Source organism: Aythya marila (genome assembly GCF_965140915.1).
Source record: "Aythya marila genome assembly, chromosome: 3".
Classification (NCBI taxonomy): Eukaryota; Metazoa; Chordata; class Aves; order Anseriformes; family Anatidae; genus Aythya; species Aythya marila.
In genome coordinates, this window is record NC_139044.1 from 29,891,242 (window position 1) to 29,917,037 (window position 25,796).

The following is a 25,796-nucleotide window of genomic DNA, read 5'->3' on the forward strand; positions in this document are numbered from 1 at the left end:
AGCAATAAGTTTAAATCAGACTATTTTGGTTTGTGTAGCCCTTTATTAGCAACTAAAATAGAAGATATCTGTTGTACATCACGGGTAGTAACTGACTATACTGGAGTTTTATTATATTCTAATACAGGATCATTTATAAATGCATTGTTTTCCTTTTTTCTTTTATTAAAAAGCTTCCACCCCTTTTTCCATTTACAACTTGCAAAACTATTCTGAAAGCTGAGTACATGTGCACAGGTCTGCAAAGAGTGCAAATTTAGGATATGGTAAATGCTTTACATGTTGCATTTTTAAGGACTGTCTGCCGCCATACCTTCAGAGCCATTACCTTTTTTTTTTTTTAAAAAAAAAAAAAAAAAAAAGAGGAACAACCCACAATGTTTTGATACCAGCCTTCCTTCCATTGTCCTAAACAAGAAAGCATTTTTAAATGAGTTGAAACTAAGGAAGGACTACACCTACTAGAAAAGAAGAAAGTTCTATTAGTTTGAGGTTTCAGTATACCCAAAGACCAGGGACTGTATCTTTGTAAGGGCTAGGCTGGGACCCCGTATACAGAGTGTGTGCAGGTGCCATCCCTGAGCATTCAGAGGTTCAGTGGACCATAAGTGCTCCAGCTGCATAACTCACTGAGCTGTCTTGCCAGTTTCGACACTGGCTTGACTGAGCATAATTCAAAAATGAAAAGCTCATATTCATTCCATTCTTCTGGAGCTCGTTGATAGCCTGAGAAGAGTTAAAAAAAAAAAAAAAAAAAAAAAAAAGGATCAGTGAAATATTTCATGACATTTTCTAGATCTCAGTCCTCCCACTACCCCCCTGGGAATTCCTTCACACTCCCTTAATAAAACAAGAACCTCTGAGTAACTTGTGGAACTAAACCATTTCTGTGCTGTTTCATCCACCGATGCTCCCCACACCACACTAGGTATATCCATGCAGCTATATTAAGCAATACCAAACAATTGTTCAAAACAGAACTGAAAGCATGGTTTCCAGAGGATCTATGGGGAATTTACACAGAAACAGGCATAACCAGAAAAAAAACACCACCATTAACACTTCTTCGACAGCATTTTTTCCGTTAAGGAAAAAGAACGTATCAAGTATATTAAATGTGAAAACTGAAAGAAACCAACAGTTTAGCTGAGATTAATTGCATAAGTAATCATTATTTGAGGTTAAGAATTGGATATTTATGTAGAGTTAAGCCATAGTACTGAATTTTGGTACATGCATCCCCAATATTGGTATTGCTCATATAAACTTTTATAGGGCTCACTTTAAAAGATTCCTCTTCATGATGTTCATACATTTCCAGTGAATTAAGTTTTCCCCCATAAAAAGGTTAACATGCCTCATGTTTTAGACTTAAATGACATTAAAAATATAGTGGAGATTCACTCAAGCAATATGATGAATCTGCAGCACTCCATAAGTAAAGCAACTGTGACCCAATTTAAACAACTAAGTTAAGCCAGGTTTATGCCTGCACTGCATCACCAGAGCAAAATATGGTAGCTAGAAAAGTACCACTTCACTCATAAATTTATGTCAATTAGTTCAGATTAACAGTGCACTGCACTCATACTTAGAGGCAATTTCTCATCATATTTGTAGAAACTCAAAAACACTGTCAGACATCACAAGGCACTCATGATAGCTAGCTAACAGCAATACTGGACAAGTATATACATCAAGTCTGTTTGTAAGTATTGGTTCATAGCAGTATGTACTACTTCATGGAGATGGATTTTGTTTTAAGTGCCAAGAGAAAGTGAATGACTATTGCACTGAAATTCAAAACGAACACGGCACCTCATCTCCCTCAGGCAACTGAAAACCTTTGCCCTTGTAAGAGCGTTTGCCTATGTGCAAGACGAGGAAATTAGAAACCAAACTGAGAACACTTGGGAAAAATAAATTAATTCAATGCTTGCCACCTTAGGGCTAAGGAATACTCCAGCAATATTACATTTAAAACAAATGCAAATATTTTGCCATAAGTTGTACTTTGGAACAGATCAAAAATTACTTACATTTAATAATACGCCAATAGGATGTCTTCCACATATTGTATTATGGTATTTCTTCAAGTAATTGCTAAAAGATACAGGATCTAGTTGCTCTATAATGTTCATACCCTGAAAAAGAATTGATAGCCGTGATTACTTCACACATAAGCAGGTGTTCATGCATCACCTACTTATGATAACATAGAGCACTTGAGAAGTAAAAACCCTCTATGTTCTAACAAGGGTATCAAGGGAATCTCAGTATGTGAGAGTCTAGCTTGTAGTCTTCTTGTTGCCACCTCCTAACAAGCAAAAAGTGCAGGAGCTCTTCCAAAGCTGTCAATGATCCAAGGATCTGTGAAGCTATCCTTGTAGACCTCAATGAAGCTGATGTTAAAAAAGCTCCTCCCGCAGACTAGATGACCCCCACCTCCACAGATGCCCTGCTTTCATAGGATTTTGCACTCCAATAACAAGTTTACAAGAAGAGCAAAGCAGAAGGAAGCTTTCCTCCATCTCTTCTCCCTGTTAACAGGGATCATTACAGAGCACTTGCCTCAGACTTACAGATATCCAAACGCCCTTGACAAACCATCAATACACACGTACCCTGGGCACATCAAGCATTCAAGGCAGTTGACCTGTGCACAGGCTGGTCGTCTGCTCAGAGCATAAAAAGCAGATGCAGAACATCTCTAACCACAATGGTGCACAACAGAACCCTACGAGCCAGGAGACGATGCCCCCACGTTCCATGAGGCCGTCACACCTAGACGGGCTTTTTTTTCCATCTTAGTGAGACCCATGATCCCTCAGTTAGTTATACTGTCGAAGCCAACACTTTGATACAAATAAAGCTTTCCACGCAGACAAACATTTGCATTCTCAAAAGGCAAAAAGAAACCTGCAACTGGCAGATACAGACTATTCTTGCTCTATCCCCATCTAGCAAAGCAAATACGATTAAAGTAGTTTAAAGCAGGCCTAACTTAATTATTGTCTGGGTTTCATCATGGCTTTGCTATTTTAGCTTTATTAGCCTCCATTCTCTGCTGTTTTTCCTCCCTCTGAAGATGATTAATCCCCTTCACCAGGTAAATGAGCCCCAGACACTTACTAATTCTGTACAACAGACAGCTATGCCTCTTGCATGTAGTTAAGAAACAGAGGTTTTCCTCAGAGACCATAAAAAATACACTTTGCATGGGAACAATAGGAAGTCTAATATTAGAAAGCAAGATCAGAGAGAATTTCTCCAAAGGCTTCTCTTTCTCTTATTGTCCCAACCCCTTCCCCGCTTTTAGGAAAGCGTAGGTGAGAAAAGGAGAAATCCTGAAGCAGTCAGTCTGTCTGAAGTCTCCACCTCAGGAGTGAAACCTCTCAAATACTCTGCAAGGGCGTCGGCTGATCTGGCAGAGACGCCAATTATTCAGGCTGGATCACAGCTTAGCACGGAGGAGCTAGAGCTTCCCCAGAGAGTCAGGGAGGAGTAGGTAACAGCAACCATAACCACCACCTCTGTGTAGCTTTAAATAAAAACAGACATCAGATGATTTCATACAGAGATTGATTTTATCGAAGAAATAAAACCGAGCTATGCTGACCAACTACTGGCAAGAGTTCAGTTCTTCCAGGGTCGTGGACAGGGTGTTTGGGCCCCCAGCTGGTAACTACAGCTGTTACTCACTCCAGACCTACAGAACCTGAACGATTGCCAAAAAACACAGGTAGCTATTCTCTGACCAGCAGTGATTACACAGACATCATCAGATTTGTAAGACGTGTAAGAAACACGTCTTTGAACCATTCACTTACTTGTAAACAGCACATGGCAATACACAGCTTGAGAAAGCAGACCCAAAATCTTATCTGTAGTCTCAAGTGGGAGCAAACATGCATAAGGCACTTTGTCAGATACTGAACAGCACGTAAGGACATATTTTATCCATTAGTAAACACTCCTGTGACTTTTTAAACAAAGAAGAATGGCTGCTCAATTGAGGGGCGTATATTATAGCCATAAGTCATCGGAACACACCGTGCATGTGCATTTGAGCATTTGCCTCAAGTGAATGGACATGGATTTGTCAGAATGCCTTGTAAGCTTATTTCAGTGCACAGATCAGCACTGCAAAACATTTAGAGCTACAACACAGTTCATCCCAGCAAATATCATCCGAACTCCATGCACCACAGATTTAAGAAAAGCCATAGCAAAGTGGTATTACCCTGTCAGCATTCAGCTGTACTGAACTAACATATATTTAAAATTTTTGAATTCTGGCAAAGAAGCAAAGACTCCCCAGGTTGTTTCTCAGTTTAAAAATGATTTTGAGAATGGAACGAAGGGAATACTTCTGTCCGGTTGTGTTTTGTTTATTCTGGAAAGAAGTATGAAGCTAGTCAGAAATTACCAGCATTCAATGTAACTGTTCTGAATCACGTCCAGCTGTATTAAAATACATGACAAAAAAAATCACACAATAAAGATGCAAACTATCGCACAGCTCTGTAGCTTATCATATGGTTATTATGGCACCCCACAGCAATAGCACAGCTCAGTTACCCAGACATTATAAATGGCATCTGCAATACCCTAGCGTACTGCATGTCATATCATTAAAAGCACTTACAGTCTACAAAATGATCCCTCCAGGACCAAGTATCTACCAGTTCACAAAAACTCTAGAGACACCCCCCGCAGGCTTATTTTACCCCATAAACCAGTCAAAGGTTGGTAGCAGTTCAAGTTTACAACCAGATACCTCAGCTGCTTCTTCCTACTTAAATACCAAAAAACTAGCAGTAGCACACCTATGGAACTGGGAACAAACTTAGGTTCAGCACCAGATAGTCCAACTCTCCTTGCATGTATGAATCACTGGGACCAGGAGATGAAAAAGCAAAAGGAAGCTCACTGGCTGGACACAATAAAGAACGGAAGGCACAAACTCACCGTCTTGGATTATGCCCAAGCTAAAATTTCCTCCTGGGCTGAAGCACCGTGGGAGGTGCTAACACACGGGAGCAGCACTGCAGAAACCTCCCGAGTTCAGCATTTCGTTGGAGCCACCTCAAAAGCCAGCAAGGCTGCGCAATGCTTCTGCACATCTCTTTGCATTATCCTCCCCCATGTCCCTTCCCCTCTCAGTACTCAGGGAACGAAAAACCTCCCATTGAATTGATGGAGGTGGAAGGTTTCACAACTAGATAGAAAATGAGCAACCTGGCAGAGCGGATTGAAGCACACAGTCTGCATTTTCTGGCTAGCCATAATCAACGCATAATTACTCTTCAGTGATCTATTAGGGAATACTCCCCAGCTCTTCTGTAAGAAGTTGGCAGTATCAGGCTGTGATTTACAAAGAGTGTTGTGCACCAGCTGCCTCATTGCAGCTCTCCATTTGAGGATTGCTCCCCAAGGCCCCCCTGTTAATCAGGAGGACGCGTACCCTGGCTGTGGTCACGCTGCAGGGTGCACTGAGGCACCTCCAGGGCAATGGCGTGCTCGCAGTAGGAGTTGCCACAGAGAAGCTGATGCTTCCCCAGGAGTATTTACTACTCCGCATATTTTATGCTTGAGTCTAAGGGCTCTAAATAAAATAAAGTAAATGAAATTCCTCACGGTGGTAATAGATTACTAAATCTTCAGTGCCCAGAACATTTCGCGTTGCTTATGCACTAGCTAGGAAAATCTCACACACACACTTAAGGTCTGGTCTAAGTAAGTAAGAGACTGTTGTCCCCTAATAAGGGGATTTACATTACTTTCTCTTTGGAGAAGCCTGGTGGTTATAACAATGAGTCTCTTTAGCACGCCAAATCACATCAGAAAAATTTAACATTCATCTAAGGAAAGAGGAGGTAGCTGAGCAAAACGCATAAAATTGAATGAACTCCTCTGGCAGAGCATTACAGGGAGATCTTCGTGGCATTGTGCCCGATGTCCCAATGATCACATAATACTGCTAGAAAGAAATTTCCAAAACTCACAAGCCTAACCTGCTCTGCACAGAGTTTGGATGTGGAATCATATATCCACATATGCATGGTATTAGACCACAGGGGAAAAAACAGCGTATTGCCATGCAGCATGTTTAGTTTTCAAATTAAATTTGAGACTGAAAAAAAAAAAAGTACTTTTAGAGTTAGTAAACCACATACACTATGCATCATTTTCAGCAGTGTTACAAAAAGTGTCATTTCCTGTTGGCTGAGTAACTACAAAAGGTAAGATTTAGCACAAAGCAATGTATTCACCAAGAGTAATTAAATGCCAAAGTCCAGTCCTCTTACAAGCTTTCAGTGCAGAAATTAGCAATAGAAAACCAATGTTTGCTAATGCACCTTAATCTGCTCTCCTACAAAACAAACAGAGCTGCAAATTCTGGGACTCCACAAAAACACTCGTCCTCATAACAGAGAGAAACCTCTCAACTGAGAACGGGAATTATTAGAATTGGCGGAAGTAGAACAAAGGCAAATTTTATTCTATTTCCATTCCAGCAATGAGTGGTAAAAACCAAAGATCTTAATACGGATACAGAAAGCAAAAAAAATCCAGAGATTTTTCCAACAGACTTATTATTTTACTCCTTCAAGACAAGTGGAGGGGAGAGGGGGGCACGAAGAGAAGGAGATAAAAAACATGCCCTAAATAACAACAGCTGTCTCTTCCAAGAGATTCACAAAAGTTACAGAAATTATCTGATATTTTTAGTTGAATTTTAAAGCCATTTGTTTCCAGGAGAATTGCTTCTCTTCCGTAGTTTAAATATAGTTTTGAAAATTAACAACTGTTTTTTCATTTAAAATGGCTCCTGTGATTGATTGCGAAGAAAATGCAACAAAATTGGCATCATGCTCTTTTGTGCACTCAGCATTCCCTCCAGCCCTCTGCCAAACCTGGAACAAAGTACGGCCTAGTACTTTTCCCCACCACCTACTACAGAGTAGAAGGGGGGGGGGTAAGACTACTCCCAAGGAAACAGGGACTTCCATTTTCCTAACGAGCACAATCTACTACAGACTGCCCTCTTCAAAATGAGCGATGCTGAAACCATTGACATAATGACAGTGCTCTTTCAATATGCAGTTATGACAGCTATCGAGTCTGAACTACCACAATACTCAATAATTTTCATTGCTTCCCATAAACATAAGAAGGTGTATGGACAGAAATTCAGTTACACTAGCGGATTTCAAGTAGGTGAACATGCATTTATTCTCAAGTGACGTTTACTAGATTGTACCCACAATAGACTGTGCACACTCAGTAAAACAGAAGATATTAGCTAAAAACAACAGCTAAGTTCTTTCTCTGGTAAGCAAAGGAAAAGTATACATTTCATGGAAATCACTAATCTGCAATACTTTATTAGAGAAATTTCTAAAGTGTTCAAAGTAATGTCAAGTACAGGAGAAATTTGTTAGTTAGTTCCACCAAATCTGAAAACTTACCATTTTATCTAGGTGCTCAATGGATCTATAAATTTCTCCTTGGGATTCATCATAGTAACTGTAACGGAACCTCTGACCTTGAAACAAAAATCATGTATAAAATAAAAAAGGGAAAAATTGTAGCTAAAACACTCCCTAGTACTTACAAAGTAATTGAAACTATAACATCTGTAAGTAGTAATCCTCATTTATTTCATACTTTTTAGCTCCACTGAGGAAATTCTAGGGCAATCATCCAAGTAGCAGCCCAGAACTGGAGTAAAAAAAAAACTACATGGGAAGGGCAGCTGTACTTGAAAAGAAAAACCTGCTATGTAGAAACGACACTGCAGTACCACTTATTAATTGCCTGTTAATGCCTTGGACTCCAATTCTATAAATTAACAAGTAAAGCAGCATTTTATTTGTTTTTTAAACTATCCCTCTTTAGGCAAAAGAAAACTCTGGAGTCAAGCTACTTGTGTTTGCACAAGAATACCCACTGTAAATAAAGGTTAAAGGAAGAAGTTCATGATAATTCAATTAACAGTTCTAGATGGTTCGTTAGCCACAACAGAGCACAGGTCATTCTTATATAGCTCCAGCTATTCCACAGTTAAAAGATGAGTAAAATATGAACTTAATTACGTAAGATGACCAAAGATGACCATGAAAAAAAGAGAAGAAGGTCTGTTGTGTAATATCAAACATATGTTTCTGAAGCGGTTCCTTTTCCAGTTATTGTCACACTTTTAAGGAAAACAAAGCATTAAAGCAGAAGGACAGAAGTCAAGGCTTTTGGAAGTTCTGCCACCAAGATGAACTGGGGTAACTCTGGTGAACTGGCAGAAATACTCCATTTGCTATCTTACCCAGCAATAAAACATACAAAACTTATTTCCAGCAAAGGGGGATGTTGCCATGTCCAGTGACTTTTTACCTAGTTAGCTTTGCAAATTCCATTGAGATGCTTAAGGGTAAAAAAAAAAAAAAAAAAAAAAGCAAGAAACTTCAGATACATTTTATTCCAACAGTGAAGAGATGCTTATAAACCATACACCTTCACCACTTCTTTCCTCCACTCTACTGAAAAGATGTTACATTATTATTTAATCTGTTGTTCCAAATCTAAAAAGATTTTTTTTTTAAGCTTTACCAAGGTGCTTAAGTTTCAAAGCTACATTTACAAGGAATTAAGATACTTTTTACAAAAGACATTCTTTAAAAAGAAATACAAAATATTTATCGTACTACTATAATGAAAAGATGCGAAACTTACCCCAATGGCAAAAGTCAGAAGAAACCACAAAGAGGTTACTAGGATCAGCTAGGTATTTACTGAAGAGTTTTCCAAATTCCTGCTCTTTTGTCTCACTCAGTGCTCCGACCAACACAGGAATAATAGTAAACTCATCCTTATGGCTTACAAGCAAAAGAAAAAAAGGTTGTAATTTAACTGGCATCTTAAGGTTTTTTAGGGCTTGTTAACAAATGGCAGAATGACTTACAAGGACACTACTGAACTAAAAATAGAGTTAATTTGATAAAGTCAGACTATGAAGTTGTTTTAAAGCCTCAAACTACTTCAATTTCACAAAACAACTCCCTCCCCAAAACAGCATCTATTTTTGCTGCAAGGTGAAAACACCAGGGCAACAAAAAAAGAAAAGACGCAGTGGAACTAATTAATAAGGAATGAAATTCTCTCTGTAAGCGCTGCACAAATGTTGGGTACTTTTCCAAGAGCTATGAAAATGCTCAAGATGGCAGTCAGATATATATTGATACTCCAGCAGAAATTTAAAATGCCATAGAGGAAAAGTAAAATAAGACAGGAAACGAAAAGATTGACAAAAAAACTCTACTTTTAATAATCATGTTTTTTTTTCTGAAGTACTCATCTGAAATAGCAGTTGTAGACAGACCCCTGATGTCAACGATCCAAACAAATTTAAACTTGCACAGGGAACACCCATAAGTATTTAAAATTTTCAGAAACGCCTTGCAAAAAGGCAAAAAAAATCAGCTATTCAGGAAAAGTCCTGTAAGAAAGTCAAATACTAACTCTATTAAATCAATATAAATGTATAAACTCTTTAATAACGGGTGTTCCAATTTCATTATTCAGGAGTTTGTTCCACTCACAGTTTCTATTACTGCAAGAAATCTTCATCTCCGAGCCTTCCTCCCCAATTTTTTTTACTGGGAGATGAGGGACTGCAGTAAGAAAATCCCTATAAAGGGTATTAGTTCTTCCTACTGTACCTTCAATGTTTCAACTGCAGTTTAATGCGCCTAGTGCTCACTCTTGGACAAGTAGTAATTAGCCCTAGTACCTTTCCATGGCTTTAGCAGTATAAGGCAAATGCATTTCAATACTGTGTTCATCTTCATCTGTCTGTAGAGACATACGCTCAAACATTCCAGTCTTCCACAATTCTCCATAAACTGAAATGAATCAAAATAGTTATTTTTACCCCCAAACATAAAAGCAAAATACAGTGCATCATTATCAAAACCAAGTCCATTAAATCAAGTTACCTGCCTCCAAGAGTTGTCAACATAAACCACTTGTGTTTTTTTAATTCAGTTTTGGATTAAAATTACATTAAAGTCAGAGACACAAACATAGCTTACTCAATTCACAAATAAGTGTGTTAAATCAGTGGCCTAGTTAGTATACAGAAAGATTTTCAGTTATGATACAAAATCTAACCAGCAGAATAAAACATTTGAAGATATGCATGCATGGGTCTAATCATTGAATTCTTATTTTCCCAAACTACATCATAATGTTTCAAAAAGAGTTGATTAGCTGAGTCATTGCTGGACATATTGCTCTTTAATCGAATTTACCATTAACTGAACTATGAGGTCTAGAGACAGCAAAAACTGACTAAGTAATCCACACCTATAGGTTATCTTTCCTCCTCTGAAGTACACTTGCTGAAATGCAAACAGAGTGATCTCTGCATTGGAGAACAGTCCGCTTCCTGAACAGTTTGATGTAGGGCTCTGCTTTGTTCTCCATTCCATGAAGAAGTTCTACAAAAACTGAAATATTTGTTACCTACGGTAATGTCTGCAGGCACTGTGCAGAAAGCCTGAACTAGCTTGATTCGTCACAGCCATAATGAAACAGCAACACAAATTTGGCTAATTAGCTCTTCTGAAAACGCTAGTGTATTATTTAAGTATGCCTTGAAATACATGAATATTAAAACATCAAGATCATCTTCACTGCAGTTTTAAGCTTAGTCTGAAAGATTGGTGTTTCATGGACTAAAGGTTTTAGTTCTCTAAGTACTTCACTACTTTGAAAGAGTCACGTGCAATAGTGCATCCAAGCACAGCTAGCTTGTTGTTCCATCATTAGAAATAAACTCGAACCAACTCAAGTGCTATCTTCTTTGCAGACAGAATACTGTACAGAACGGTTGAAGAGGCGTGTAGGGGGCTATTACTCAAATGTAACACTTTTTAATTGAGATCCCTTTTAAAGATCATTTGCCATCAGGCGCACACTCGTAACGGGAAAGATAAGCAGAGACTGAGAGTTCTTTACATGCAGGAGCAAAAGACACATTCAGATTTTAATATAGCGATGCCTGCAACCACCAGGATCTTCCAGAAGTTAGCTTTCATTGGAGTAAAAAGTTTTACATTTGTATGCCACAAAAAAGCCATGACGTGCCCAACAATGCGAGGGTCCTCAGCACTGCACTGCCACGGTTAGTACTAAAGCCTCAGCAGTCTACAACACGTAAGCTTTATTAGGCACTTACTCTTTTGGTCAATTCGGAGATCATACAGAGGTGTTCTATAAATGTCCACACTGGAAAGTGCACATCGGGAAAGGGGCACGTGATGGGAAGGCCCAAGAATGAAAATTTTTCGGCTACAACGATTAACAAAAAAGCCCAGAATTTAGACAACAGCAATTGCACAGAGACCTGGTTCAGAGCAACAAATTTCAGAAAAACGCTGACGTACAAAGTGATACTTTCAGCAGTTACCCGGTGGTTAATGGTAGAGTTTGTCTCTACTGTGCATGAGACCACGGATCAATCAATGACCCAGCCTTGCTCAGTATCTGAGAAATGATTCAATCAGTTCAATAATGTGTCACGTAGCCTTAAGCCTCTTACACAGGTTACATATCAGAGGGCACTAATCCATTAGCCATTGAGAAGACTCATTTGCAGGCTGAATTGTAGCCCCTTACAATAGATTTTTGGTTTCTTGTCATGGACCATCTCAACCTGCAGTTACGCATCACTGTCAACAACTACAGGCATGTACCCCCAAACTGAGGATTATCGATTTAGCATCTTTATAGAGCCTTTCACTTATTTGATTGGCTTAAATTGGAATTTGGTAAAACTTGAAGTAAGGCTATTCCCAAAGGCTGTATTTACCCAGCTGTTGCCTTAACGACAGGGATTTGGACCCACACTTTCATAGCATTAGCTGATACTGGAAGCTTTCACCCATCATCATCGTCGTCTCATTTCATCAAGTCATCAGTTCAAGGCTCTTGATTAGATGTTAGAGTTCTCCTGCCACAAGACTTGAGAAGATCTATAGGAAATTGAACTTCTTCCAAATCAAGATCCTAAGATGATATTTCTGCACTCAGCTAAAGCAATGGGATGCATGGAAAGATATTTTTTTTTCCCCTTGCATGTGGAATGTTATAGCAATCAATATTAAAATACTAAAGCTGTTGACAGTGCTAACACAAACAAAAAATTCAAGTGTTCAAAACTTTGGCTGAAAGATTAATTATACTCTGCCAAATTCTAAACATTCAAAGCAGTAAACCAGCAAACGATCCAGAAAGTTCAGTCAACTCACTGTGTCACTGAACCTGGGGATGCAACTCGGTCTGAAAGCTTTAGAGAAACCAGTTCTCTGTCACAGTGTAAGTTATCTTCATTTCGTTTACAATAGCTTAGAATGTATACAAAACACTGTCTTTGGGGAGTACTACGTTTTCTCATAAACAACTGATAAACACAGCTTTTATGATAGCACTGCCAAACACACGCTCCAAGTAAATACTGGAGACGTTTTTAAAGAAATGTTGCAGTCCAAATATGTAAGAATTTTAATTCTTTCTAGAATAAATGACTTGGTATTTTCAGAGGCAGGCACAGACTACAGAGGGGTTTTGTTTTGTTTTAATTTGGAGATTTTTAAACTGTGGTGCTATTAGTAACAGAAGTCCATTTAAAATTATTACAACAAATAACTTTCACTGACTTCAAATATTATATACACACAATGGTCACTTTTTCTCCACAGCAGAAGAGAATCCTGGTAGCATTCAGCCCATAATCCTGCACTGAAAAACCAATGCAGAATTGTGATCAAATATTGTTATACTTAAAAACAAACAAACCTCCCACAAAAACAAACAAACAAACCACAAAATTGAAACAAAGACACCCTGCAACCAGTTAAATAAACAAGGCTCAGGCTTTTATAAAAGCATTGGAGCATCAAAGTAAATTGTGTGTTATTTGCTAGAAGAACACCTTTGGCCCCTCCCTTCCAAAGTAGTTGTCAACAATTCTGAAGAATTTTTGAAAATTTCGCTTGACATTTTCTTCTTCAAAAATACTGCAAATTTTTTTCTTTTGTAAGATCCAATCAAACTGAGCATTTACAAGGTGGAAAAGGAGTAATAGATGTATAAAAGACTAAAAAGAATTAAAAAAATCAGTACTTCAAGGTATAAAAACAAAGAACAAGAAGAATTGCATTAAGAATCATCTCAAGCTTTCTAAAGAAAAAATTCAATACTTACGTAATATTAGGATCCACTTGTTTGTAAGCATGGGCTGCACAAGATCCACAATAGGTATATCCTGCATGGCTGCAAATCAGAATTTAACGCATTAACATTTTGTACAACATATATGATGTTTTAACTATTGTTAAATGTTAGTATCTTTATGTCCAAACAACTAAAAATAACAAGAATGATCGAAAAAGCAATTCATGGAAGAGCTGGAAAGCACTGGTACAGTCTTCTACATGGGATATATTCGTCAAATAACTGGCAGTGATTGGTATGTCAGCTTCCTGATCAAAGTACCTGTCCTTAATTGTAAAAGATACTAGCGGGCAGACTATCCAACCGCATACTACCAGAAACTCATGGGAACCCTAAAAGCACAACCATAAGACATGGTAACAGCAAGCTGTTGGAGAAAGCTCTCCTGACCATGCTCTGGTGACTGAATAAGGACAGAAGGGTCTGGCAAAAACAAACTACATGTTACAACAGGTAAATGGAGTACAGAAACGGTTTTGTCAACGAAGAGCACCTCAGCAACAGAATAAACGGGCACGTGGGAACGAGTGGAATGCAGCACTGCAGCTTCTACAGCAGAGAACAGGACATGCTCTTATTTCCTATCGTTCTCACCTACAGATTTTGCCTCATGTTACAACTCTGCTCCAGAAACACCTGTAATTATTCTAACTACTTGTTTCAAACTCAACATCCAAAACTTGAGATCTTTCTTAAGGCTGTTAAAAACAGGAAGAAAAAAAAAAAATCCAGCTGAGCTGCTAAAAGCATTAATTCCAGAGAACATCCACTGTCCAAGGTCCGAGACCAGGTGGTAGAAAACAGCTAATTATCGCTCAGCAGCACCTTGCAACAGCTCAACTTGAGCTTTCCAAACAATGTTTTTAGAGAATGACACAAAGTGATGTGTACCACAAGTCCTGGAACATGCAGGATGTTTGAAGATGCACACTCCCCATTGGCATTGCTGGAGGATTTTGTATTTGTATGTATGTGCACATTCACATACACGGATGATACCTGGAGCAAATCATCCTCAAAATTACTCCTGGATTTTACTCCAGAACAGTACTATTGTACACACTAGGTACAAAACCAGCAACTGAGATCAAGTGAATCAGCGAGGTAAATTATTTGACAATGCCAACAGAGTCTTCTGAAAGGCTCCCTCTGTTGCAAAATTTTTAAGTCTTTCACAAAACATTATTAGCTCTATCCCACTTCACAAGAAAGGCATGGGTGAATGAAGCACTGTGGCAAGACCATAGAAAGACATCCAGCAGTTCTGGAAAAAGAACCCAAGTTACCTAACCCACAGCTGAAAGGGCTCTTTACAGATATTCCTATGACAGACTAAGGCAGACTTGGGACAATGCCTTCCACAGATTTAATACTAGTATGGAATAGTTCTGCCATTATGTTAACACTGTGTTATGACAGGAAAAACAGGAAGTTAATTAAGGTACTTTTTCCAGCATTTCCTTCCTACTCATAATGAACTGGAATAACCAACATACTTTTCCTATACATCTCTACTACTAGAATTAAATTTAATGACATCTAAATAATTCAGACTGGCCTTGTTTCTCCTGTGGACCAAAATAAACAAAAACTTAAAAAAAAAAACTCCAAACACAAAAGCAAGCCATTTTGGATTGCTGAAAAATGTTTCACTACAGTTGATAAGCTTTGCAAAGTTGTCTTCTTTTTGTTGTTTTTTTTTTGTTGTTTTTTAACACGCATAGCAGTTCTGTACTACAAGTGCATTGAAAGAGCTGTCATCTAAGGCTGCCATTCCACCTGTCTTAGTGGGTCACTAGGGAAATAGTATGTCTTCCAAGCACCTGTAAGAGGAAATTAATCATATACCAAAACTTGCATAGATTTATGCCACTTCCACTGCAAATTTGAAATATTTAGGAACCACACAACATTCTTTTCAGTTACAGGCAAGTCTTCACCCATTCTCAACCAACACTCTGAATAAGCAACTGTTTAACAACTCAACTCATACATATACACCAAAAATAAAGTTCAAACTTACGGTGCAATAATGGCTCTAGCAGGTCTCTTTGTGGACTGTACTTGAGAAAGCCAGCCTTCTAGTTGTGCATTCAGCTGTGGTCCTGTGAAGACACAAGGAAATACTGAAGCCATAAAAAAAAAAAAAAAAAAACTAGAATACCTCCAAAATTAACAAATACAGTCCAACAGATTTAAAGTCATCTTAAACTTCAAACCCCGTATTTCAACCTTAAAAATGAACAAAAAAAAAAGGGTAAAAATCAACATGCACATAATGTTTAAGTTCATACTAGGAAAGCTTCAACCTCCTAGGCCTTGAAGATCATTTATTGCACATCCGTAACAAACCCTCATTGTTTCATGCTGTCTGGATAGATGCACATCTAGAAAGGTTGCCTACTGATCTCAAAAGGGAGGCTAACAGATGATTTATTCTTCTGGTAGTCATATTCCCCAAATTCAGAAGTAAAAAGTCAAAACAACATTTGCCAAGAGAAGCCAATATGGAAAGATGGCATACTTACATACTGTAACCTGGAAAACTGTAAATGCACAGCAGACAGTTAAAGTGAGGAAACACCATGCTAATACTAATTCCCTAACCACTTCTGATCACTCAACATATACTACAAGTACCTATATTCCTGGCAACATTAGCTTGGGTAATCAGTCAACCCAGCATTCAACATTTCGTTTCCTAAATTCTGTCCCTCAACAAACGGCAGTATCATTTGTCAGCTAATGGAACAGAGAATAAAAAGGCCTTCTAGAAATACATTACAAAGCACATTTTTAGTATTTTTCATTACAAAGAAAGCTTTGACATAAACTACTTCTGAAGAAGCAAGTCTGGTAAGTACAGCACAACTTTCTTTAATATGAAGAATACAAAAATCTTCAAGTAAAATTCATTAACCTACTATTGTTACAGGCTATTATTAGCAAGGAGGGAAGAAAAATACACTTTTTTCAGTTCACTCTGTGCTTTTGGCAGAACTGGATGTCAGCAGAGCTTGTGTGTAATTTATGACACAGTAAGCTGCTTTTCCTCCACTGTGCACCACATGCATCTTCCCCATGCAGGTGTTAGGCCACCAACTGCCAGGAAAAAAAAAAATCAAATTAAATTCCTGAAACTATTTTGCAGCCATGTTCCAAACTGACCAGATCTCCAGTTGACAGCTGTCTAAACAGCTGCCCATAGCTGCACAGAACTTAGCAGAGATGGCAGCTTCTGCAGGAGCCAGCCAGTCACTCCTCAGGGATGAAGCTGAGGGATGGAGGGGAGGAAGAAATCAAAGCCACCAATTTGTTTTTTCTATCAAGTTTTCCCCATTTCATGGGGAAGGGTGAGACCCTCCTTTGTGGTTGCAAAGAATGAGGGTTTGATGTAGAATGATGAACATCATTTATTGGCTCGGCCCTGGCCAGCGGCAGGTCCCTTTTGGAGCTGGCCCTTATCTAACAGGGGGCACCTGCTGGACTCTTCTCACAGAGGCCACCCCTACAGCCCTCTGCTACCAAAACTTTACCATATAAACCCAATACACAGGTCAAAAAAAAAAAAAAACAGCATGGAGTAGCCATTGTCACTGCTGTGATGCAGTAACTTTGTGAAACAATGGAAATACAAAAAAAAAAAAAATTCAATTTTGTTCTACTGCTCCTGTTGCCTGGGGAAATTACAAGCAGCAGAGACACGCAATGGAGATAAGGACAGAGACAACTTAGAAAATGGAAGCTGTTGGGGAAGCTAATGAAAAATAAATAGATGTATTTCCATCTTCTTTCCAAGCTACTAGGAGACTAACAATGCAGTACTCTACTCCAGTCAGCACTGTTGTTATACATCTAACAGGGAAGACACTAATGACTTTGCAAGAAGTATGGCTTTCTAATTCTCCCAAAATACACACTAGTACTTTCTGAAAAAAGCTCTTTGGGAGACAACTTTTCCAAATATCCATTAACCAGAAACTTCAACTGCCCCATCTTTCCCCTTCTCCCTGAAAGAGGCCCAGTGGCAGCCCAAGAGCAGAAATGCCAGAACCTTTGGGACAGCCCCAGAGCGCCCCAGAACACTCCCTGAGCCAGGCAGGGTACGTGGCTTCCTCTGCTCCTTCTCGAGCAGCTATTTTTGATTAAGAAAGCTGTTAAGGCGATTTATCTTTAGGACGAATCAGGTAACTCTGTGAATAGTTTCAAGACCGAGTGCAGAATTTCTGTAATTTTCTAAAATTGCACGTGAGTGTTCCAAGCTTGTGATGTTACAGCAGAGTAAGGCCACGTAGGAGAGCATGATGCCCGGGCTTGCTTAGTCTGTGAGCACAGACAGACTGACAAGTTAACATTTTTTTCCTAGAGGCAATAAAATACCTAACCAATCTGTATAACCCAAGGGATGAAACTTCTGTCAGGCTTTCCTTAAAGACCAAATAAATATGCTTTCAGATTTCTTCCCCTTCGCTGCGACTTTATGGTGCCTTTTCAGATCCCTAATGCAAGTTTCCATATGAGCAGATACGCTTTTTTTGTTCAGTGTTTTTTTTATTAGTTCATTTTTTAGTTAGCAGAAATAAGAGATTTGATTACTTTCTCCAAAAGAGTAACCCAGAGGCAGAACAGAGAGTACAACACATCTGTGTGACTTTTTAGCTAAACCCAACCCAGGAGCTCCCAGCCCCCCAGCCTACCTGCAGCTTCCTGTTCTTGCAAATACTTCATGAGGGACAGCCTAACACTGGCATTTTCTTGTTACCAAGTTACCTAAGGACAAAAAGCAACTGGTAGCATCAACTTCAAGTGTTTGGGGAGGCTTTTCTTCTAATTTATCAAACATGACAGTGCTTAAGGCATAAGTCAAAATACTTTAATTAAATTTATACAATATAAACAAACCCACATCACCACAGTAGGTATGCTCTGCCATATGGAATTACATTAAAGGAGATGAAGAGCTTCTTCAAGAAGAGCACTAAGTTTTGTTCACGTGCAGATTTAGGTTGAACTAGAATAAAGCCTTGACAAATAGTCCTTGAGACAAGTGAAGTAGTTAGCTCCTAAGCTGAGGAGCAGGGAGGGGGAATAGTGCTGCCTACTGAAGCTATGGCAGCGGTGGGACACAGGAGAGGTCCCTGCCTCTTCAGCAGCAGGTGGAAAGCCCAGCTTGAGGAAACCAGCAGACTGAGCACCACTTTTTTTTTGTTTGTTTTAAAGGCTAGTAGGACAGAAAGCTTTAAATGGATGCAACTTCCATGCTCAGTCAACTTTTAGGCACTGGCATTTATGCTACAGCTTCAGCATTAATGCAGTAATAGAAGATGTTCCATTGATGTACGATAGATGAGGCAACAAAACACAAGCTTCACTGAAACATAATATTGTGACCTGATTTCAATCTTATGACATCAGCTATAAATACAGGCTTGTAAACTATAGAATGCTGAGTTATCTGCGGATATTTCACATCCTGTTTTGTTTAGGAAGCTAGCAGAAGTTATGCCAAATCAAGAATTATTGCAAGTACAGACCAAGTTTTCACCAGACAGATTTATGGAGACAGCTACAGACAGATTCTGTACAAATCTCCTGGCAAAAAGACGTTGTTTTTACAATCAGCATCATCCACTACAGTAAGCAAGAAGGAATCCTTCCATGTTAAATACACGCCAATGTTATCCGATGAATCAGAGACACCTGGCAGTCAGGCACTTCGGTTCATCACCTCAATTTACAGCTGTCAGAGTACAGGCTTTGTGGCTAAGCCAACCTAGCACATCTTCCCCACAGGCAAGCTCACCTTGTGGGATGAGACCGAAGCGCTCCTGTGCCACGTGGCAATGCAGGACGCTGGAAGCTCGGTAACGGTGGCTGCTGTGGCCAGAGCAATGCAAAACCTGTCCAGGCTGCTGGGCCAGATGCGGTGCTTGCTCTGAACCATCGTTCTCAGTGAACGCTGCTTTTGTTGGACGAGCATAAAGCTCAACCAAAATTCTGAGCAGCACCTGGGAAACCTGCTCAGAGTCTCTCAGTTGCACGTACACAGCACTTGCAGCAAGGCAAGCAGTGGTGAACACAACAATAGTAATGACTTTTTTTTTTTTTAAAAGTGTTCTGTGTTTTGTTTTCAGAAAATGGCGAATAACGAAAATGCAGAGCCTGTCCCCAGCTTACACACTTCCAGCTGTTCCTCATCTAATTATCTGCTACTGTACAGGAACCAACAGTTTTTTCTGCACCTTAGTCCTTATATCTTTGCTTTACCTTTACCCATAGATGAGGAAGTCTACAGCTTAGAAGTATTTATAATAAATATCACAGCAGATATACTTGTTAAGTCTTTGGAATTGTGGGGTGTTAGAAAAAGCAAGGTAAGTAGTAGCAAAACCTTGCGGGGCGAGCACACATTACTTTCATCGCTGGAATTAAGGTAACTGCTGGCTCCTCAACTTTGAAGAAGAATACATAACATTTGATTGACTTGGCAGGCAAACTGCAATCTGAAACATGACAGAAGGCTAACAAGTTTATCATCATAGTTAAAACTGAAGAAAATACAATGGTAGTTTTAGAGAACACAGACCCCACTTGAAAAAAAAAAAAAAAAAGCACTTTTTAGAAAAAACTGTTGCAGTTTCTAAACTGCAACAAAGGCCAAATCCTTGAATAAAGAGCAAGCTTTGTATGTACGAAGACTAGGATTTGTCAGGAATAGAAAATGATTTTCAAAGATTCCTGTTGATGAGCACATTTTCTGCTGCTACCATATAGGCTCTTCCAATACTGAATGCTGATGAAACAGTGCTATCAGGCTAAAAGCAAAGCAGAAGCTTACTTACGCAAACTACAGAACTGAAAAAGAAAACATTAAGATACAAGCGAAGATTATACTCAGGCTACACAAACTCCTATTATACACACTGCAAGAAGAACAGCAGGTAATGCTTGAATGAGGGAAAATCAAGCTGAAGCTGTAACAAAGCATTGAAACCTGCTTTGGTGGCAGTTCCCACTAGCCTGTCCCAGTTTTCCTGTATTCCACCAGCTCTTCAATTGCCTTTGCTGAAAGCTATTGGGAAATAAAGTCAAACACTACCTCCCATCCGCTATGAGCATCGGCCAACACGCACCTCCACAGCTTTATGAAATACCTTCCTTCCTTCCCAGTTAGGCCATTCCGAGATCCAAACCAATGCCCTTCTGCTTTGTAGCTCCATCAAAGCAATTTGGGCTCTAATGAGAAAATGCTTAGGTGCTAAATGTAATCTGAATTTGTCAAAGCATTCGCTAGGTGATACTTGCAGGCCTAGTTTAACACCATTGGGAGCACGCCAAACGTGAAGCTCTTTTTCACTTTCAGCTGTACTGCAAAAATTGAATCCACATTCTTTACTTGGAGTGTCTTGCTTCCAAGTGTATTTAAGTGACTCATCCAGAAACAATAGCCCGGAAATTGTATTTTAAATTATTTTGGTATACTTTTGCAGTATACAATGTTGAATAATACAGTCTGCATATTAACGTTGTGTTTCTTGATCAATTTGTAAAAGATAAAGCAATGACGCACTTTCCACAGGATTTCTAAAAAAAAAAACAGAAGGACAAGTGGAGCCTATATGGAGCCATAATGCTTATTACTTAACCTTGCAAAGCAAATAATTTATATATTTGCAAGACAGTGCAGTTAGTTGTTGCAAGGTAAGAACACTTGTGCTTAGCTGCATTTGAAACGCTCCAGCTAATATCACAACATTACAATTTTGTTATCAGTGAATTAACAGCCTTGCTCCTGCACAAAGCTCCTTTCACTAGTTCTCACAACAGGTCACTGCTCCCTCTCATTTCAGTGACCCTCACGTGTATTTTGTATTTATTTTTCTGGATCCAATCATTTGAGACCATTCACAAACACCACGGTGATGAATTACTCCTACATTACGTTTATGAATGAGCCTTGATGAGTTATTCCAATTTGTGGGAATGTGCCAGGGCTCCTGGCACACCAGAGGTAAGGACTTCCAAAAAAACTTGCATGAAATAGTGTCCATCTTCCTCAACGCCCTTCCTACATCTGTGTAGACTCAGACCCAACACGCTACAAAGGAGCGCCTCTGTGCTGAGCTGAGGTCGGATGCCGCAACTCTGAGGGTCAGCAGAAGACATCCCAGCAGCAGCATTCCCCCTGAAATTGTGGGCAGCAAGCCTGGTGAGAGGACAGCGACTGTACCAGAGCAGAAGGTGTTATATACCTACTGTATATTGTGCATTCAGCTTCCTCTGGGGCACATATGCCAAGGCAGCAGTAATGACTACCGTGAGGTTTAACCTCATTCAAACATGATCTGTGTGGAGGCAGAACATTGGCTTGGCTCATCACACCAAACACTCTGGAAGACAGTAAATGCAATGGCCTTTCAAGCCAGTACAGCAATTACTCTGACAACTGACGTTTGCATTGATAAGCATATGGAAATTGACTTTCTCTGAGGTCAAAGGCTACCAGAAAGCACACCTCTGACCACTAAGGCTTAGTCACGGAGATCGGAGAAATAAACCATACCTAACGCAATGACAAACTCGTTTTCCAGGACCAATTTCAGCTCGTGCAGTATTGCTATTCACACACTCAGTTGGATTTTGCTTGTGTGATTTGCAAATGCTTGCTAAAACCCTTGGTGTTTGTCTGTATCAGCATGCCACTGACAGGGGAAAGGCTGAGACAGGGCTTCCCAAACACCATTAAGCAGCGCTACAGCACTTGGTCAGCGCCTCCAGGAGGCAGGCAAGGCAAGCCAGCTGCCTTGAGCACTTAACCGAGCACGTTAAGTGCCCTAACTGTGATACCTAACTTGTAATGGCATGCTGTGCACGGAGTAAGGAGAAAAGCTAGGTGGATACACACACGCTAATATTTGTTGTTTCTTCAATGCGTGGATCGGTTCCACACAGAACTGGCTCAATGCTTACAGCACCTACTCGCAGGAAGGAGTAAGTTGAGAGAGAGCATCCACACCATCCTGCAAATAGCCCATATTCAGGACAGCGTGCCATGCCTGTTACACTTCAGCTGCTCCTTTTGTATCTAGGAATGCATCTGTCCCGAATTTGAAGCCATGGGAAATTATACCATTTTTGTTTCGTGTTGTCCTTAATCTTCTCCTTCCCCCTGCTGGTCAAAATCAATTTCTCAAGAGGTCTGGATGATAGGTGGTTGAATTACCCCAGCAGGATTCTCTTCCAAAAATAAATCAGTGTAATATTTTTCACCACAGAGCAATGATATTTTCAGAAAAAAGTCTACGTGAGATCAGTGCAACAGGTTGATCATTTCCAGAGTATGCCTCTCTCTCATTTCTGCAAGTGTTTTCAGCAGCTGCCATACACCAGGTTGCTGTGCCAGAGAAGCAGTGGCCTGACACATACCATTTTAAACCTTTTTTTTAAAAGCAGACACATGGCTCAAAGCCTGCAAGTGAGAAAATAGGTTATTTAGACCAGTAGCCTACTATCGGCAACAGTCATATCACTATTTCAGTCTGGAAGCTTACCTGTAGAGCTTCCCATTCTCACCGCTGCTGCTGCGGAGGAGGAGGAGGAGCAGCACCTCTACCTGTCTGACCGAGCTGACCTCTGCAGGGCCACATCTGAAGCCCACTGACACGCTACACAGACTGCTGTGGCGTCAACACGCACTTCCCCACACCAAGAATTCTTTCTACAAGAGAAGGTCTGAAAAATTCAGCCAAGACTGCCGACATCCTCAACTGCAGAACCTTCCAAAGCAAGTTCTCCTTTACAACAAGGCGTTCTGGATGAAGAACACGCAGGAAGCCAAGGGATACCACCACTGCAAAGCAACTTCAGCAATGAACACAAGTCGGGAGTGCTTTCTACCTGGGCCATCACTTTCCCTCACGTAACAAAAGTTGTTTACTTGCAGTAAGTCATGACATGCTAACATGCAGATGTGCCTGGGTGTGCATAATTACGCAGCCAGTCTCACTGGCTCCGAGAAGTTTATTAGCATCATGCAATTAGGTGATGTATTCTCACTAGAGCACAGCGCATCTTTATGTTTTCCAGTGCAGAACAGCTCGGCAGTGCCTATCCCATAGCTGGAGAAAATAGAAAGGGGAACGAGAGCCTCCTTTCAGCAGAAGCAATTGCTGCCCCACAAAAACGATCAGTCTCTAAAGACAAGGGACGGTATTTCTTGTAAACCCTTCTACAAGGAAACAACAAGAAAAAAACCACTCCAGGACTCCAACAAAACGTCCATGGTGATGCTTGAAGTTCCACCCTCAGGTACCAGGCACCTCCGGATGAGCTGCCATGTAACTGAGGTCATCCTCACGCAGCCTCTTCAAAATGCTTTCAGATGTAATGATTTTGAACACGTGCTTCAGGAATCACATTTCTCATTGCCCTTCTGGGCAGGCAGAGAACGCTAATACAGTCATCTTAGCTATGCAGCAGGATGAGGGTTTCCAGAGCATCTGCTTGCCCTGTGTAAGCAAGCTCAGCTCTATAGAAATAGAACAGTTTGCTGCAAACGGGAAGCTTAAATGCTAACTGGTTTATATATAAAACCCATAAATCACTTCTGGGCCTAGATGGTAAGCACAAAGAGAGTAGGTAGGAAGACTTGACAAGATAGTCCCTGGAGAATCACAGGAATGCACCCAAGAACTATTACAGCTCCAACTCGAATCCCTGCCTCAGCTGCATCCCTGGAGCTACGTAGGTTGAAACCACATGGCAGAATGCAGACTTTCCCCAGGCAGCAGAGTTGAGGAAACAAGCCCATGTTGGGCTAAAACACAGGATGCTACATCACGTCTATGGTGAACACATACCCTCTTGGTCCTCATTTGTTCCCTCTTCAGTTTTTATGGACCCTCCCTAAATGGCACTGAAAAACGAGTCCACCAGCAGCACACACCGGGCAGTCCCCTCGCTGAGCGGGGAGGGCTCCTGCTCTCACATACCCTGTGTAGATGGCACGTGATAGCTTTATGATGTCTCTTCCTGTAGAGCTGTTTTCTTGTTTAAGGAAAGCCCTACACAGGAAAACAACACCTCCCAAAGCTCCAGCCTATGCAACGTTAACCACCCACCCCAACCACACACACCCTACAGTTACCATTTACCTTGTTACAAGTACAGTCACCAGAACTTGTTACAACATGATTCAGTTTAATATTGTGTTTTGTGGTTTTTTTTCTTGTTTTCCTACATTGGAGGTGCCTGGGCAGCCACCTCACACCTCCTTGACGAGCAGTAACCAGAAGGCAGCCCAAAAGCAACCAGAGCAACGTGCTTCTGGCTGCCCCATCACAGACAGGTCGTACTGGCCAAACAGGTCACACACACTCTACCATGGGGCAGCCTCACGGAGCTGTGCACTGAATTGGTATGGGGGAGAAAAAAAAAAGAAAAAAAAAAAAAAAGAAGAAAGCACAGTGCCTATGCTTTGTAAATGAATTACGAAGAAACTAAAGATCTTGTTTCATTTGCAGTATCTTGTTATGAAGTCCAGTAGCAAAAAAAATACAAAAGTGTATGTAAGGTCATTCAGCTGTTCCACTGTGCAAGGCATTTTCCTGCCATATGAATAAACGAAGATACAAACAGCACAAAGGAGCTTGGAAGTTCTACCACAAAGCCTTCGCGTTTTGATACACCCCTGCATACGTTTAAACACACCTTTGACACGGCTTTGTCTGCTTGCTCTAAGGAGCACTGCCTACCTTTCTGGACGGCTGCAAGCCCTGTAGCGACGCGGCCCCGGCGCCGGCTGTGCGGGGAGCAGCGCAGCTCCGCTCCCCCCGCCAGGCCCCCTCCATTGTTGTCTCAGAGCCTGCAGAGCCTCCCCCGGCTCCCCAGGCGCTCACCTCGCGGCCCGCATCCCCCCGCGGCAGGACGAGCACTCCCCGGGGGTTCCTTTGCTGGCCTTTACCATTTATTTCCCGTTGGTTTATTTTCCTCCGCACCTCGTTCATCGCTGCGACTCCTGCAGCCGGGTAGCGACTCCTCACCCCGAGGCGTCCCTTCGGGCCCCGGCAGCGCTCAGCTCCACGGCCACGGCCCTGCCCCTGCCCCGACACCCCAACGCCCCCCGTCCCCGTTACCTGAGGCTGTGTACCAGCTGCCGGCGTGGCTGGCCTCCCGGCAGAGCACGCGGTTGGACATCTTGCTGCCGGAGCCGCCTATGGTGCTCGGGGGAGGCGCAGGGGGACGGGCCCGGCCGCGGCGGCGGCGGCAGCGGCGGCGGCGGCGCTGCTGCTCCCCGTCCTCCCCCGGAGCGGCCCGGGCCCGGCGGGCGGAGGAGGAGGCGCCCGGGGGCGGCGGGCGGAGGGCGAGGGGAGGGGAGGGAGGGGCGGAGCGGGGCCCGCGCGGGCCCGGGGGGGGGGGCGCGGGGACGAAGCCCGGGGCCGCCGCCGCCGCCGCCAACTCCGCGCCGGGCGGGTGGGGGACGCGCAGCGAAGGAGGCCGCG

At 41.3% G+C, this 25,796-nt stretch overlaps 1 protein-coding gene across 2 annotated transcripts; it reads right to left on the reverse strand.

Annotated features, from left to right (window-relative positions):
- MEMO1 (mediator of cell motility 1) lies at window positions 1-25,796 on the reverse strand. 2 transcript variants are annotated; one of them, XM_082756921.1, is made up of 10 exons: window positions 25,761-25,796; window positions 25,431-25,567; window positions 15,320-15,401; window positions 13,267-13,335; window positions 11,240-11,352; window positions 9,791-9,902; window positions 8,734-8,876; window positions 7,476-7,552; window positions 2,040-2,144; window positions 1-726 (listed from the first exon to the last, which is right to left on the reverse strand). In XM_082756921.1, the coding sequence occupies exons 2-10, from the start codon at window positions 25,489-25,491 to the stop codon at window positions 595-597; spliced, it is 894 nt and encodes a 297-aa protein (XP_082613047.1). In that variant the 5' UTR covers window positions 25,492-25,567; window positions 25,761-25,796; the 3' UTR covers window positions 1-594. The 2 variants fall into 2 exon arrangements, with proteins under 2 accessions (XP_082613047.1, XP_082613046.1); XM_082756920.1 differs by lacking the exon at window positions 25,761-25,796 and having other exon boundaries at window positions 25,431-25,629.

Excerpts from the sequence above, each read along its gene's own strand:
- MEMO1 (XM_082756921.1), bottom strand. The coding sequence starts at position 25,491 with ATGTCCAACCGCGTGCTCTGCCGGGAGGCCAGCCACGCCGGCAGCTGG. Across the intron at positions 8,877-9,790 it reads ACTGCTAAAGCCATGGAAAG|CCATAAGGATGAGTTTACTA; the intron begins GTACTAGGGCTA and ends TTTGCTTGTAAG. Across the intron at positions 727-2,039 it reads CTATTGGCGTATTATTAAAT|GCTATCAACGAGCTCCAGAA; the intron begins GTAAGTAATTTT and ends AACTCTTCTCAG.